At 42.7% G+C, this 12,620-nt stretch overlaps 1 protein-coding gene across 4 annotated transcripts in view; it reads left to right on the forward strand.

The window, feature by feature from the left end:
- Window positions 1–12,620, forward strand: part of CYFIP2 (cytoplasmic FMR1 interacting protein 2) — a 151,511-nt gene that overhangs the window by 81,234 nt on the left and 57,657 nt on the right. For all 4 annotated transcript variants that reach the window (XM_077137523.1, XM_077137525.1, XM_077137524.1 and 1 more), the window contains 2 exons: window positions 9,005–9,204; window positions 10,810–10,897. In XM_077137523.1, the coding sequence (XP_076993638.1) occupies window positions 9,005–9,204; window positions 10,810–10,897 (288 nt within the window). The remainder of the gene's footprint in view (window positions 1–9,004; window positions 9,205–10,809; window positions 10,898–12,620) is intronic.

Here is a 12,620-nt window from a genome sequence, read left to right on the forward strand (position 1 = left end):
TAGGAAGCCAAGCCAAGGACTCAACAACAGATTTCACCTACAGTACTTACAGATTTAGATGAATTCCTCTCTCTCAATGTTTCCACAGTATCATATGGGTCCTAAGCTTACCAGAAAGTAACCTCTTTACTGACCTATAAAAGTTGGGAAACCAGGAACTAGGTATCAGACCTGTTTTTCCAAAAGAGTTTTGTAAGCCTTGGCTCCATAAAGATAAACTTCATTCCTTAGAAGCCTCTGCTCATGTCTGATTCAATGTGCATCATTCCAGTCCAAACTCTGATTGTGTAACTAGAGTCCCCAATTACATCCTGGTTAACAAGGAAGACAGATTATGATTGTACCCACACAGATAATTATTTTGCCATAAAAATAAGAATACTCAGTAAGAGCTTCCAAAATCAGGAAGGGTCAGGCAGGGAGGAAAAGATGAATGTTTTTGTGAATTACAGCCTAAAGAATAAAGGGTTCCTTGCATGTACAAAACAGAACAATAAAATATCAGCAATAATCCAAACAAAAACCATAATTGTTCTTTATCAGTTCATTCAGTCAAGGGTAATTAATCCGTGTTCCACTTAATCTTCTGTTAGCAAGCCCATGAACCCATTGACTGTACTAGAATTCTGGAGACCTCGATCCAGTCTAGTGGTATGGTCTCAAAGTTATTTAAGCAATGCCCTTAGAAGGCTGAGCCCCAATGTCCCTGGCCTAGTCCTTTCCATGGCCCTTTTTGTTGAAGACAAAGCACTCTGGGCTACAGCTGATAACATGTGTTTTCAAGGAAACATCAGAATAAAAAATATCTTAGATATTTTTATGACAAATTAAAATGGCCACAATTAGTTTATTACTGTTTTACAAAAGTGAGCAGTCTGATGAGTTCATTAAACGTCATTTTAAGAATAACTGTAATTATGGGCAAGCCACGGTGCCTCAGCAGGCAGAGTTCTTGCCTGCCATGCCAGAGACCTGGGTTCGATTCCTGGTGCCTGCCCATGTGAAAAAAAAAAAAAATTGATTAAGTGTAATTATGACCACTAACACTACTGCTGTCTAATATCAGGCAGATCAGTCCTAGGACATCTGTGAGGATACTGACAAATCTTTAGGAACTCTGTACAATTTCTGAACATCCTGAAATGTATGAATAGCATTTTACCCCTACAAATTTAACCAGCAGGTGAGAAAATCTTTTTTAATTTGACAACACTTCCCATGCAACTCATAACAAATAAATCTATTTCTAGTACTTCTCTTTTTACAAGGTGAAAGAACAAATCCTTCGTGATTTTCCAGGGGCGCTCTGAAAAATCTGGAAGGCAGCTTGAGATCCATGTCATTTAGGGTTTGATTTTTTTTTTTTTTTTTTTTTTCTGGTCAAAAAGTTGTTAGGTATGAATATTTTGTTAAATAGGATCATGGGTCACTATGAAGTATTTGGTTCCCTATTTAACGAAGATGACAAAAGATTTTAAAGGTAAATAGGAGATAACACCATTATTTAAAAAAAACAGTTCTTTCAAAGTAAGAAGACTTTTTCTCTTGAACAATAAAGAATAAGGTCAATATAAAAAAGATGATTTAGATAAAATAGTCTTTTTGTCTTCTCAGCAGATTACTCAGATGGTTAAGAAAAACCTTTTACAACCTTTTCCTAAGAGCAGACCAATAACCCAAGAAAACTTTTTAACAGAGAGAAAATCAAATGCTAGTTTTGCATAAAGTAACTTTGATAAGAAAACTCTTTAAAATCTCATAACCTATCAACTCTTAGCCAACCTTGACCATGACAAAATTATTTTTCCACAAACCTACAACTTTCTATATCCATTAGGCACCGTCCCACACATTCTTGTTTCTCATTTTGCAAAAAGTCATTTTACTTTAGGAGCAAACTGCTCTCTTTTTCTTTAATAAAAACACATCCTGCGTATCTTACATATTTTAGTTCCAAAAAAAATCTTGGGAGCGGTCTTCAAGCCAACATCCTATAAAACACAGTTCTTCATACAAAGTTTGTCAGAACTGTTAGGTGGCGGAACGGGGATGGGCACCGCAACTGGAGCTGCGGAGGCTGTGTCGCCCCTCCCAACATGGCTTCTGGAGCCACCCCTTCTGGACACCTGACTTCCGGAGAACCGCCTCTTCCGGACACGTGGCTTCTGGAGGTCGTCTGACCCCACCCTTGCTTAAAAACCGCCCACGCCATCACCCAGGTGCTGACTCACCTCCGTCCATGTTGGGAGCGCAGAAATAAACCCGCCCGCTTTAAATTTCCCGGTCTACCGTCCTTCTTTCTCACCCCTTTGCCTCCTAAACCTTTTAAGAATAACTCAGTTGGTTAAACATAAATGTACATTTTCATCATCTTTAAAACCTAGTGGATGCAATGCTAGCTTATTTGATTATTAAGCCAGTATGAATGTAGCAAGAGCATGCACAAGTAGAATAAAATTGTATGCTTGTATTTTACTTAACATTAGTATCTCAGAAGACAAAGCTGTTTTTATTTAATTAACAATATTAAACTACTCCAGTTTGTCAAAGGTTTATCTGAATTATGTGAACTTGAATTTTTTTTAAATATTTGGGTTTAATTCTAAAAATACTTTTTTCAATTGGAAATATGAGAAGTTTGGTTTCTTTAATTTCTAGGACTTCAGGAGTATTAACATGTATAAGTGCTTATTTATCTTTAGGCCAATTTGAAGAGGGCTCTTATAAGGAAATGTGTAAGTTAATTTGGTACTACCATCTGGAAGTAGGAAAATATACATCAAACATTACAGACAGACATAAATAGAGAACTTATAGCTTCAATTTAAAATTTTTCTGCCATGAGTCAGACATGAAAAACATAGCAATACAAAACTCACTAGTTTATATAAGCTATTTTAGAGTCTTTTAATTTCTTACTCTGAGGACCCATTACAATAGGCATCTTATTCAGCCTATTTAATTTTAGAACCCTTTCTCTCAAGTGCACCTCTGAGATAAGTAAACTTGTCTAATTGGAACATTCCACATAATGGCCATTGCTTAGGCACAGCTTGCAGCCCCATAATTTTTAAAAACGTAATATGCCAGGGTGCCAGAGAGATTGAGAGTCAAAGTTTTTAGAGTTTGAGGATCTCATTTTTATCATTTCACTTCCTACCCTGGGCACAGGACAAAGACTTCTTACCTTGTGCACAAAGAAACCAGGAATAGCAAAATGAAACTGCAGACTACACCAAAAGTCTAGAGTCTTGGGCTCGAAATTTAAGCTTTCCTGTCAATAAGATTGATTCGCTAATCTTTGGACTAAAATCTAGTGAGATAGGAGAGCTGAAACAAAGAGAGTGGAGCTCAGATCTGAGAGGAACTCAGCCATCAGCAGTTGCATTTGGATCTCATTCTTATTGTCAAAACTGATAAAATCTTCATGCAATTTAGGATCTCACAGTTTATTGAGCCATTCACCAATCAGGCAGCATCCCATTCACAAAGTAAAAGGGAGCGTCCTCAAGGGGATGGAAAGAAGAAGTTCATATAGGGCAAATACAGAAGCAAGTGAGGAAATGTTCTGATAGGCTGACATTAAATTTCCATTTTACATAGAGTGTAGATCTTACAAAGTGGGAAACAGATGTACATTGCTTAGTATGGTATGCTTATCCATTCTGATAAGCTATCTATACTGGACCAAAATTAGTTTTATCACCAGGTATTGCTTATCAGCAGCCCTTGTAAGGTGTGTTCCATTTTCTGGACAAATCCTTGCAGATCAATTGTTTTGGTTACCTGGAAAAGCCCTTCTCAGAAAGAGATCCTCTCCTGGAAATGCCCAATGCAGGGGGGCATTTTATTTTACTTAATAGAGGACCTGGCCCACCTTACACCTCAGTCCTAGATCATTTACTTCAAGAGACTATAATAATATAAACATACATTCTGCTGGGAAATAATTTTGCCTCCTCTCTTTTTGAGAAATAGAGTTTTTCTTTGTTGGTGCCAAAAATGTCAACAGTGATTATCTCTGAGTGGTGGGATTTTTGTGTTCTTTTTTGTTTATCTAAATTTTCTAGCTCCCCTATAATGACCCTATCTCATGGGAAAATGGTTTGATTTGGTTTGAAGTGTGTCTATAGTCTCCTCCCACTCCTTGAAAGGCACAGGGTGTTCTTTTAGCTGGGAAAACAATCAAAACAGCAGGGCAGAGCGATGGCCCCCATGAGAATGCCCACTTCCTGTAAAGCTGGTGAAGACAAGGCCCCAGGGAAGCTCTCCTTGCTGGGTCAGGATGGCCTCACTCTCCCTGGCTGAAAAGTTTCATCCTCAACCCAGAAATAAACGGAGGAATGTGCTCCCTAGGACCTTTCTTCCACCTTAGACACTCCATTGCCAGGGGCAATGATGAGGCAGCCTGAATCCCAGCTGGGCAAGGTCACAGAGACCCATCAGTCCCTTGCCCTGGTTTTGCACAGCTGAGCAAATAGACTCTTGCAGAGATCTGATCCTGAAGTTGAAAATGGGCAGCCTGCAGGCTGTGTTTTGTTTAACCTGCAGAGTGTTTGAAATGTTGAGCCGACATTTAACATTTGGAAGACCTCAAATAAAAACGCAGAAGCTCTGGCAACCCCAGACCTGCATACCCAGATAGCAACAGTTGCCTGGAAATGTCTAGGCGCTCCCTTTACCATGGGCTGTGCTACCTTCCGGAAGCTTGGAACCCCAACTGGCCCATTCGTATCTAGTAGTGACAAGGCCCCTCTCTACTGAGTTTGAGATCCCTGCTCACTTCCTGCCCTGTCTGCGGTCACAGAACTGGTTAGTAATCTAGTGTAGCTAAAACTAAGGTCTTCTGTCTCCGGTTTGAGAGCTCTTTCCAGTACTGCACAGAAGGTGCCCATTTGGGTGTTTTATTGCTGCTGCTTGGCTTTTCTGTGTTGCCTCTCAGTAAACAGCTTTAATGCACAAAGCTAATATGATCTCAGAAGACACCTAAACCACAAAACACTTGCATCACTCACAGGCCCTTTTAAACCTTCTGTGCATGTTCCAATGCATTGGAGCGCTGAGTCCTGAATCAAGCAGGCAAATAAATGCACTCTCCTGATTTTGAGGATAGAAGAACACAACAGATGGAGAAATACAGTTTGAATCACATAGTAAAAGGCATACTGTTCTACAACCCCACATTAGCAGTTCAGAACTCGCTCTTCCATATTTATTGGAAACCCTGATGCATGTTTGTGAGACTGTCAGAATCACAGAACACTAGAACATTGTTCCCTGGTTCCTCATCTGCAACAATAACAAGGTGCCTCAGTGTGCCAAGGTATTCAGTAATTGTAGAAATAAACTCAGTGCTAACTGAATATATTTTGGGGTGTTTTTTGTTGCTAATGTTTTTTAACCCATCCTAAGTAAAAGGGAATTAAGCAGAAAGTTGATCCTGTATTTCCACTCTTCATCTCCTTTGCTGTGCTCACTGCTTAGAAACCTGTTCTCTGGCTGCCCTTCTGAGCTCCCTTCCCTACGTGCCAGTCACTGATCTCAGCCCAGGCCCCTTCACCTGCTGGTTCTGTGACACACACACACACACACACACACACACACCGTCAACAGGTCCCTTTCCTTTATTCCCCACACCAAAGGGAACCAACAGTTGACTTTTCTTACACATACACACACACACACACACACACACACACACACACACCGTCAACAGGTCCCTTTCCTTTACTCCCCACACTAAAGGGAACCAACAGTTGACTTTTCTCAGTTCGGATAGAGGCAGCCCTGAATGAAGAAGTTGATGGAATGATTTCTTCTTGTTTTTTAAGTTAATGCTTAAACTTGGCTATTCTTAAAATTTCCAGTATCTACAAAAGTAGAGACTAGTCCCAGGTCCGATTTCCCTGTCACCTAGTCTCAATGATAACTATGAGACATTCTTGTCTGATCTCTGCCCCCACCCCCAGATCTTTTTGAAGCAAGTTCAGACAGCATGTCACTCTAGCTATAAGTTTTCTTAGAATGTTGCTCTAAAAATTGAAGAATTTCTTTCCTTAACATAACCACATGATCGCCCATGGCCCAGGGGGGTCGCTGCTGAGCCAGGGACAGATTGCTTCAGTATGGTGGGGTGACTGGCTGCCCAGGGCATTTGACCCCTGGCCAGCACAGAGGTGGTCCTTTTTTAAAAATATAGTTGCCAGCATTTAAATCTAGATTACAGCCTTCTTTTTTTTTTAATAACTTTTTTTGTTGTATCGTATAACATATGTTATACAAAGCAAAGAAATAGAAAAGTGGGCGGGCCACGGTGGCTCAGCAGGTAAGAATGCTTGCCTGCCATGCCCGAGAACCCGGGTTCGATTCCTGGTGCCTGCCCATGTAAAAAAAAAAATAGAAAAGCAATTTTTTTCAAAGCACTCCTCAACAAGTAGTTACAGGATAGATCCCAGAGTTTGTCATGTGCTACCATATGATCCTCTTAGATTTTTCCTTCTAGCTGCTCCAGAATACAGGAGGCTAGAGGACCTAAATACTTATCATCACAATTAACTTTTTTTCCTTCTTTTTTTGTGAACAATAGCATACATTAAAAAAGCTATAAATTTCAAAGCACAGCACCACAATTAGCTGTAGAACATAGTTCAGACTTTGACATGGGTTACAATTTCACAATTTTAGGTTTTTACTTCTAGCTGCTCTAAAATACTGGAGACTAAAAGAGATTTCAATTTAATGATTCAGCATTCATATTCACTTGTTAAGTCCTGTCTTTTATGTATAATTCCACCATCACCTTTGATCTTTCCATACTTCTCTTTGGGGTGTTTGGGCTATAGCAATTCTAAATTTTTGCTATTGGAAGGGTCTGTCACTAATATAGAGTACGGAGATGGAACTAGCTCATGTTCTGGAGAGGTTGGGCTAGGTTTCAGGACTTATCTGGACCAGGGACCCATCTGGAGGTTGTAGGTTTCTGGAAAGTTACTCTAGTGCCTGGAACCCTTGTGGAATCATATATTGCCCTAGGTGTTCTTTAGGATTGACAGCCTTCTTTTGAAAAGTGACAGGGTCTGCCATCACTCAGCCAGATACCCACCTGGCAACAGTGGGCACAGTGGGATGGGAAGGGGGTGTTAGGGGGTGCTAAGTAACATGCCTTTACCCTGGCATGACGTGCCCCCCCCCCACATTTGCCATACACGACCCACCTCCAGGACTCTTTCCCCTACATCCAGCTTATCTCGTTTACCTGCCCTGTCTGGAGCTTTTACTCCCCCATTTTAGAGCCAAAGAATGAGTTTCAGAGAGGCAGAGGGCCAAGACTGGAACCCAGCTGACTCCAGCCAGGATTATGGTGGGGGAAGGGGAAATGGGGGCTTTTGCTGAAAAGAACAAAATTGAATCCCTCATGGGGGCTGCCGCCTCTGACCTTAGACAAGCAGCTTTGTGGCCCAGCTGCTTAAGTTGCCCAGTTGCTACCCCACCTCCAGCTGTGTGCTGGCATGCTGTCTGACTGATCTTTTAAACTTCCTATTGTAATACTATTTTTACCTTGCAAAGGGCTTTTGTAGCCCCTGCTCCCTTATTCCAGGCAGCTGTGTCTCAGGGCCAAGAGCTCATGGTTTGGAATCAGGAGACCTGGGTTTGCATCCCAAGACCTATTACTACTCCCCCTGTGACCCCAAGCAATTTACTTAACTGTCAAGCCTCAGTTTCCTCTTCTATAAAACTGGGACAGTTGGACCGAGTTCACAAGATGTCTTAACCAGAACAATGTCTGAGCATCCTAGGGCATCACAAAATTAGGGATGCTTTCTCTCTCTGGAAAAGACTGTGCTTTGATTCCTTTTGACAGCAGTGATAGAAAAGTAGTAGCACAAGAGACCAAAGCTAACCAAAAAGGTTTCTCTGTCTTTTTATTTCTTGGAAAATGCAGGTCCTGCTGTGTCTGGGTGTCAGCCATTCTGCCCCCACTCTCTGTCTGTAGGGAGGATTCCAAGTGATCAAGCCCGCAGCTCTCACTGTGCACTTGTCATTGGGGACAGGCTGCAAAGCGCTTGCCCGTGGCATGTGGCCGAACCTCTCCCTCCACGTGTGACCATCCCCTCCGTGACTGGGACATCTACAGTCCAAAGGAGCAGGGGTTCCCCCTCAGCCTCTCTTTTAAAATTTCCTATAGAGAGTTAGAGTATACAGTAGTTAAGAATGTGGAGCCTAGAGCCCAACTTCCTAGATTTGAAGCCGAGTTATTTAAGTTCTCAAAGTGTCATTTCTTTGTGTGTACATTAAGGACAGCAGTAACACTGACATCTTGGGGGTCTTAGGACCATTAAATAACTTTACTCATATAAAGTGCTTAGACTATTGCTTCGCACGTATGGGGTTGAACTGTAGAAAACTACCAATGTTCAACTGTGTTCAACCTGAAAAAGCAGCAGTTTCATATGGCTCAACCTAATAGCAAGCACTTAATAAGCTCTTATTATTGCTTTCTGCTGAGCAGAGATAGAGCCTTTGGTGACATCCAGTCACGACTTTCTTTAATTTTACTTGCAATACGGAGGGACAGGCTTTTTCTTCACTAATGTAGAAACTGGAAAAAAGCAAGCAAGCATGCTTGCCACCCTAAGGGTTTTGTTTGGTTTGGTCAGGGGGCAGGGGCGGGGCACGTGGTCCAGGAATTGAGCCTGGGTTTCCTGCATGCAAGGCAAGCATTCTACCACTGCCCCAGCTGCATACCCCAACCTAAGGGGTTTAAACAGGGGATTTGTATAGATGTGCAGCCTAACCACCCTCCCCCCAGGCATGGTCTGACGATTCCTTCCATTTCTCAAAAGAAGGGAAATAGGCTCCTGCCATTTTGGGAGCCCATGAAGGCAGTTAGGCGGTTGTCAGGGAGTCTCCACACGAGCATGAAAGCGTCCTGTCTGGTAAAGTGCTGAATGTGCACAGGGTTTGCGTGTAAGTCCTCAGCCATTCTGATTCTCTCTCTGGGCAGGAGCTGGAGTGGCTGCTGGAGATCAACCGGCTCACGCACCGGCTGCTGTGTAAGCACATGACTCTGGACAGCTTTGATGCCATGTTCCGGGAGGCCAACCATAACGTGTCCGCCCCCTATGGCCGCATCACCCTGCACGTCTTCTGGGAGCTGAACTTTGACTTCCTCCCCAACTACTGCTACAATGGGTCCACGAACCGGTAAGGGCGTCACTGTGCTAAAAGGGGGCAGGGACTAGGGACCGGGGAGTGGCCAGCTGCCTCTTCCAAACTAGGCCTCGCACACATGTCGGTTCATTCCTGCAGCAGGCGTTTCCCTAGCTCCTCCTGGGCGCAGGCTCAGTGCTGGAGGCTGGGGGTGCCGTGGCAAACAAGCAGACACCTGCCTACCTCCTGGAGCCATCAGACTATAAGCAGATGCAGATGGCCAGTCAGTTGCACAGGAGATGTACTGTTACCAACAGCAAACAAGGAGATGAAGGAAAGCCAGCAGAGACATGAGAGGGATAAAGGGGCCAGCCCAAGAAGGTGGTGTGTGCTTCAAGGAACACCTCTCTGGCAAAGTCATGCTTGAGTTGAGATGCAAAGAAGAAATAAATAAGGCAGAAAGGCACCTTAATTTTCTAGGCAAAGTTTCTAAGAAACCAGGAGACTGGTACGGGTGGAGTGGGTGGGATGGGATGGGTACCTTGAGCAGGAAGAAAGAAGCAGAGGAAGCAGGAACCTGACCATGTGCTGCTCTGTAGGGCATATTAGGATTGGGCGTGTATGAGGCTTGGAGGAGTTTGAGACAGGAGAGTGATGTGATCAAAGTGTACTCTTATAAGGACATTTACATATCTGAATGTGTGCATGCACCAAACATAGATACGTTTGCAGAGAACACATGTGCATGACAGTGCAACATGGTGCTATAAAGTGCACAGCCCTGGGCCAGCACCAGGGTCAGCAGAAGACCTGATCCCTTCTGTCCCCTCAGAGATTTATACCCTGGTTGAAGAGGTGAGTCCTGTACATACAAACCAACCAAATACATAAGGATGTGCAAAAGTATAGGCATCTGCAGGTTTTCTCAGTATTCCTGGGGCTGCAATTATGTTAAATGGATGGAAGGGACCCAGAAATTCACCTGGACAAGACAAACTTAAAGTTCTGTAAAGATTAGGCACTTCTAACCCTCTTGAACAGGGGTCTACAAACTACGTACAGCCACCTCTCTTTGCATAGCCTATGAGCTGAGAATGGTTTTGATATTTTTAAATGGTTGAGGAAAAATTCAAAGAAGCATATATTTAATGACAAGTGAAAATTATATGAAATTCATAAAATTTTACTGTCACCTAGCCACACCCACTCACCCACAGCTGCTTTTGCACTATAGTGGCAGAGTCAAATACTTATGGCAGACCATCTGTCCTGCAAAGCCTACCATATTTGCTGTCTTGGCCTTTATAGAAAAAAATCTGCCAATCCAGGCTCTTGAGAAACCAAATTGGGGGTGGAGGAATGGGATCCCTGATAAAGGACTATTTTCAGGCCCAGCCCACTCTCCCTCTCTTGCCCACTGTTCTTCTGAGCAGCCACAAATCCCAAGCCAGGCCTGTGAATTGGACTGCAGCTTTCCCATCTATGGAAAGAAGACAGAAGTTGAATGAGAGGATATCAACAGAGTTTCGTAGCTTTGTGGACAGTCACATAAATGAGGCTCAGAACCCCTGCTCAGAAGGGGTTCCCACTCTGTCATGTCCCAGAAAGAATAATAGGAGAGCCCAGTTAATTCCTGTCCCATCTTTTCTCTTCTACCAGTTTTGTCCGAACTGCTATTCCCTTCACCCAAGAACCACAAAGAGATAAACCTGCCAATGTCCAGCCTTATTACCTCTATGGCTCCAAGGTGAGTGGTCCCGCCCGTGCTTTACCTATGAGAGGGTTAGTGTGGAAAAAAACAGGTAAAAAAGAATTTCCTAGTTGGGAAAGCAAGAAAATGTGGAGCTGAAGAGGCAGCAGTGAGACAGGCAGAAACAACTAGGAGTATATTCATCTTTATTTGTTCACTACCAGCAGGGATGGGGACAAGCACAGTCCTAGCAGAGCTGGCAACAGGGCAGGGGCTGTTAGGACTTCACTAAGGTGAACAGGGAAATAGATCTGTAGGGCTTCTCATCATGGCTTCCCATCTCCTCTTGCTTCTCAGTTGATTCATTGTAATATCATACTGTGATTCAGGGAGTTTGCACTCCATAGAGAGATTTAAAGACAGGCTGAGATAGGGAAGGTGGAGCTTTGAAGGGAATCCTGGACAGCATGAGCTAGAGCTGAGAAAAGAGGTCTTCTCCTGCTTCCTTGCTGCTCATGCTCATACATACACATCCTGGCTCTAAGTAAACCCTCCCAAATGGTATCCCTTTTCGAAGCCAGTCAATCCTCTTGTGCAATTCATTGAACAAACATTTTTTAAAGCATCCACTGTATGCTAGACACTGGGCTAGATTCTGCATGCTGGAAATAACATCAGGGATCAAAACAGATAAAATTTCTGTCCTCACTGAGTTCCATTCCATAACCATGGCAGGGGCAGGGGAACAGTATTCACAAATTCTCACACTATGTAAGTAGAAGATTCATTTCTTACTGTATGGGAGGAATAAAGACTGACCCTGAAAGGGGAAAATATCAACAACAACAACAAAAGTGCCAGCATTTTTCTTTGCAGTAAAATAAAAACAGCCACTTTTGACCACATTCTCAAAAAGTGAGCACAGATGAAGTTACAGGTACTAACAGTACAAATAAAAGTGTTAGAGAAGGTACTCCCCTAGGTGGGGAGCCCTTGTTCTGGAAGTGTGGTTAACCAAGATAAATTCCCATCCGCTGGGCCTGCAGCTGGGGTATAGAAGGTCCGAGGGCGATCCTGGGAAGATGCAAATGTCCTCTCTGACACCGCTAATCTAGCCAAAGCGATTTTCGCAAATCCAGGGAAATTTACAGGCAGTAATTTATGTGGTTCACAAACATGGCATGAAATAACATTGTCTCATAAAGTAAAAATAAGATTCCTTCCCAATTCTTTATCGAACCTTAATGATGATATCAAAAAGAGTCTTATTTTGGGGCTAATATGCCTATATTAGCTCTCCAGCACTGACTACTCTCCCTTCTTATCAAATATAAGCAAGGAGCTTTAAAGCCTAGAGCAGAGCAGACAGTAGAATCTAAGTCAAATTTAATATGACTTTGTTTTCATTATATTTATTTTTATGGTGCTTCCCTTCTATTTATAGCAGGAAGGTACTGTTCATGTTGTTGTTTTCATCTATGAAAAAAAATTCATTTATGGAAGGCCATCTTTTTAAAATAAGTTTGTTTCCAACATGAGCCAATTTTAAGAGAAATATTAACAATAGTAAAGGTAGTCTATGGTTTAAAAAAAAAAATGAAGATCGGGTAAGAGGTGATGTGTGCCTGCCTGAAATGTGGAAAACACTGTAGAGCAATGCTTCTGCTGCCTTTCCAGCATAATCCCCCAAGGCAGACAAGACTGGATGCCTATCCCAGCCACTGAAACATAGTTCCGAGAGCCCAACCAAAAAGTGTCCTGGGAGCATTGTGCTTTGAGT

This window comes from Tamandua tetradactyla, chromosome 20 (genome assembly GCF_023851605.1).
Source record: "Tamandua tetradactyla isolate mTamTet1 chromosome 20, mTamTet1.pri, whole genome shotgun sequence".
Taxonomy (NCBI): domain Eukaryota; kingdom Metazoa; phylum Chordata; class Mammalia; order Pilosa; family Myrmecophagidae; genus Tamandua; species Tamandua tetradactyla.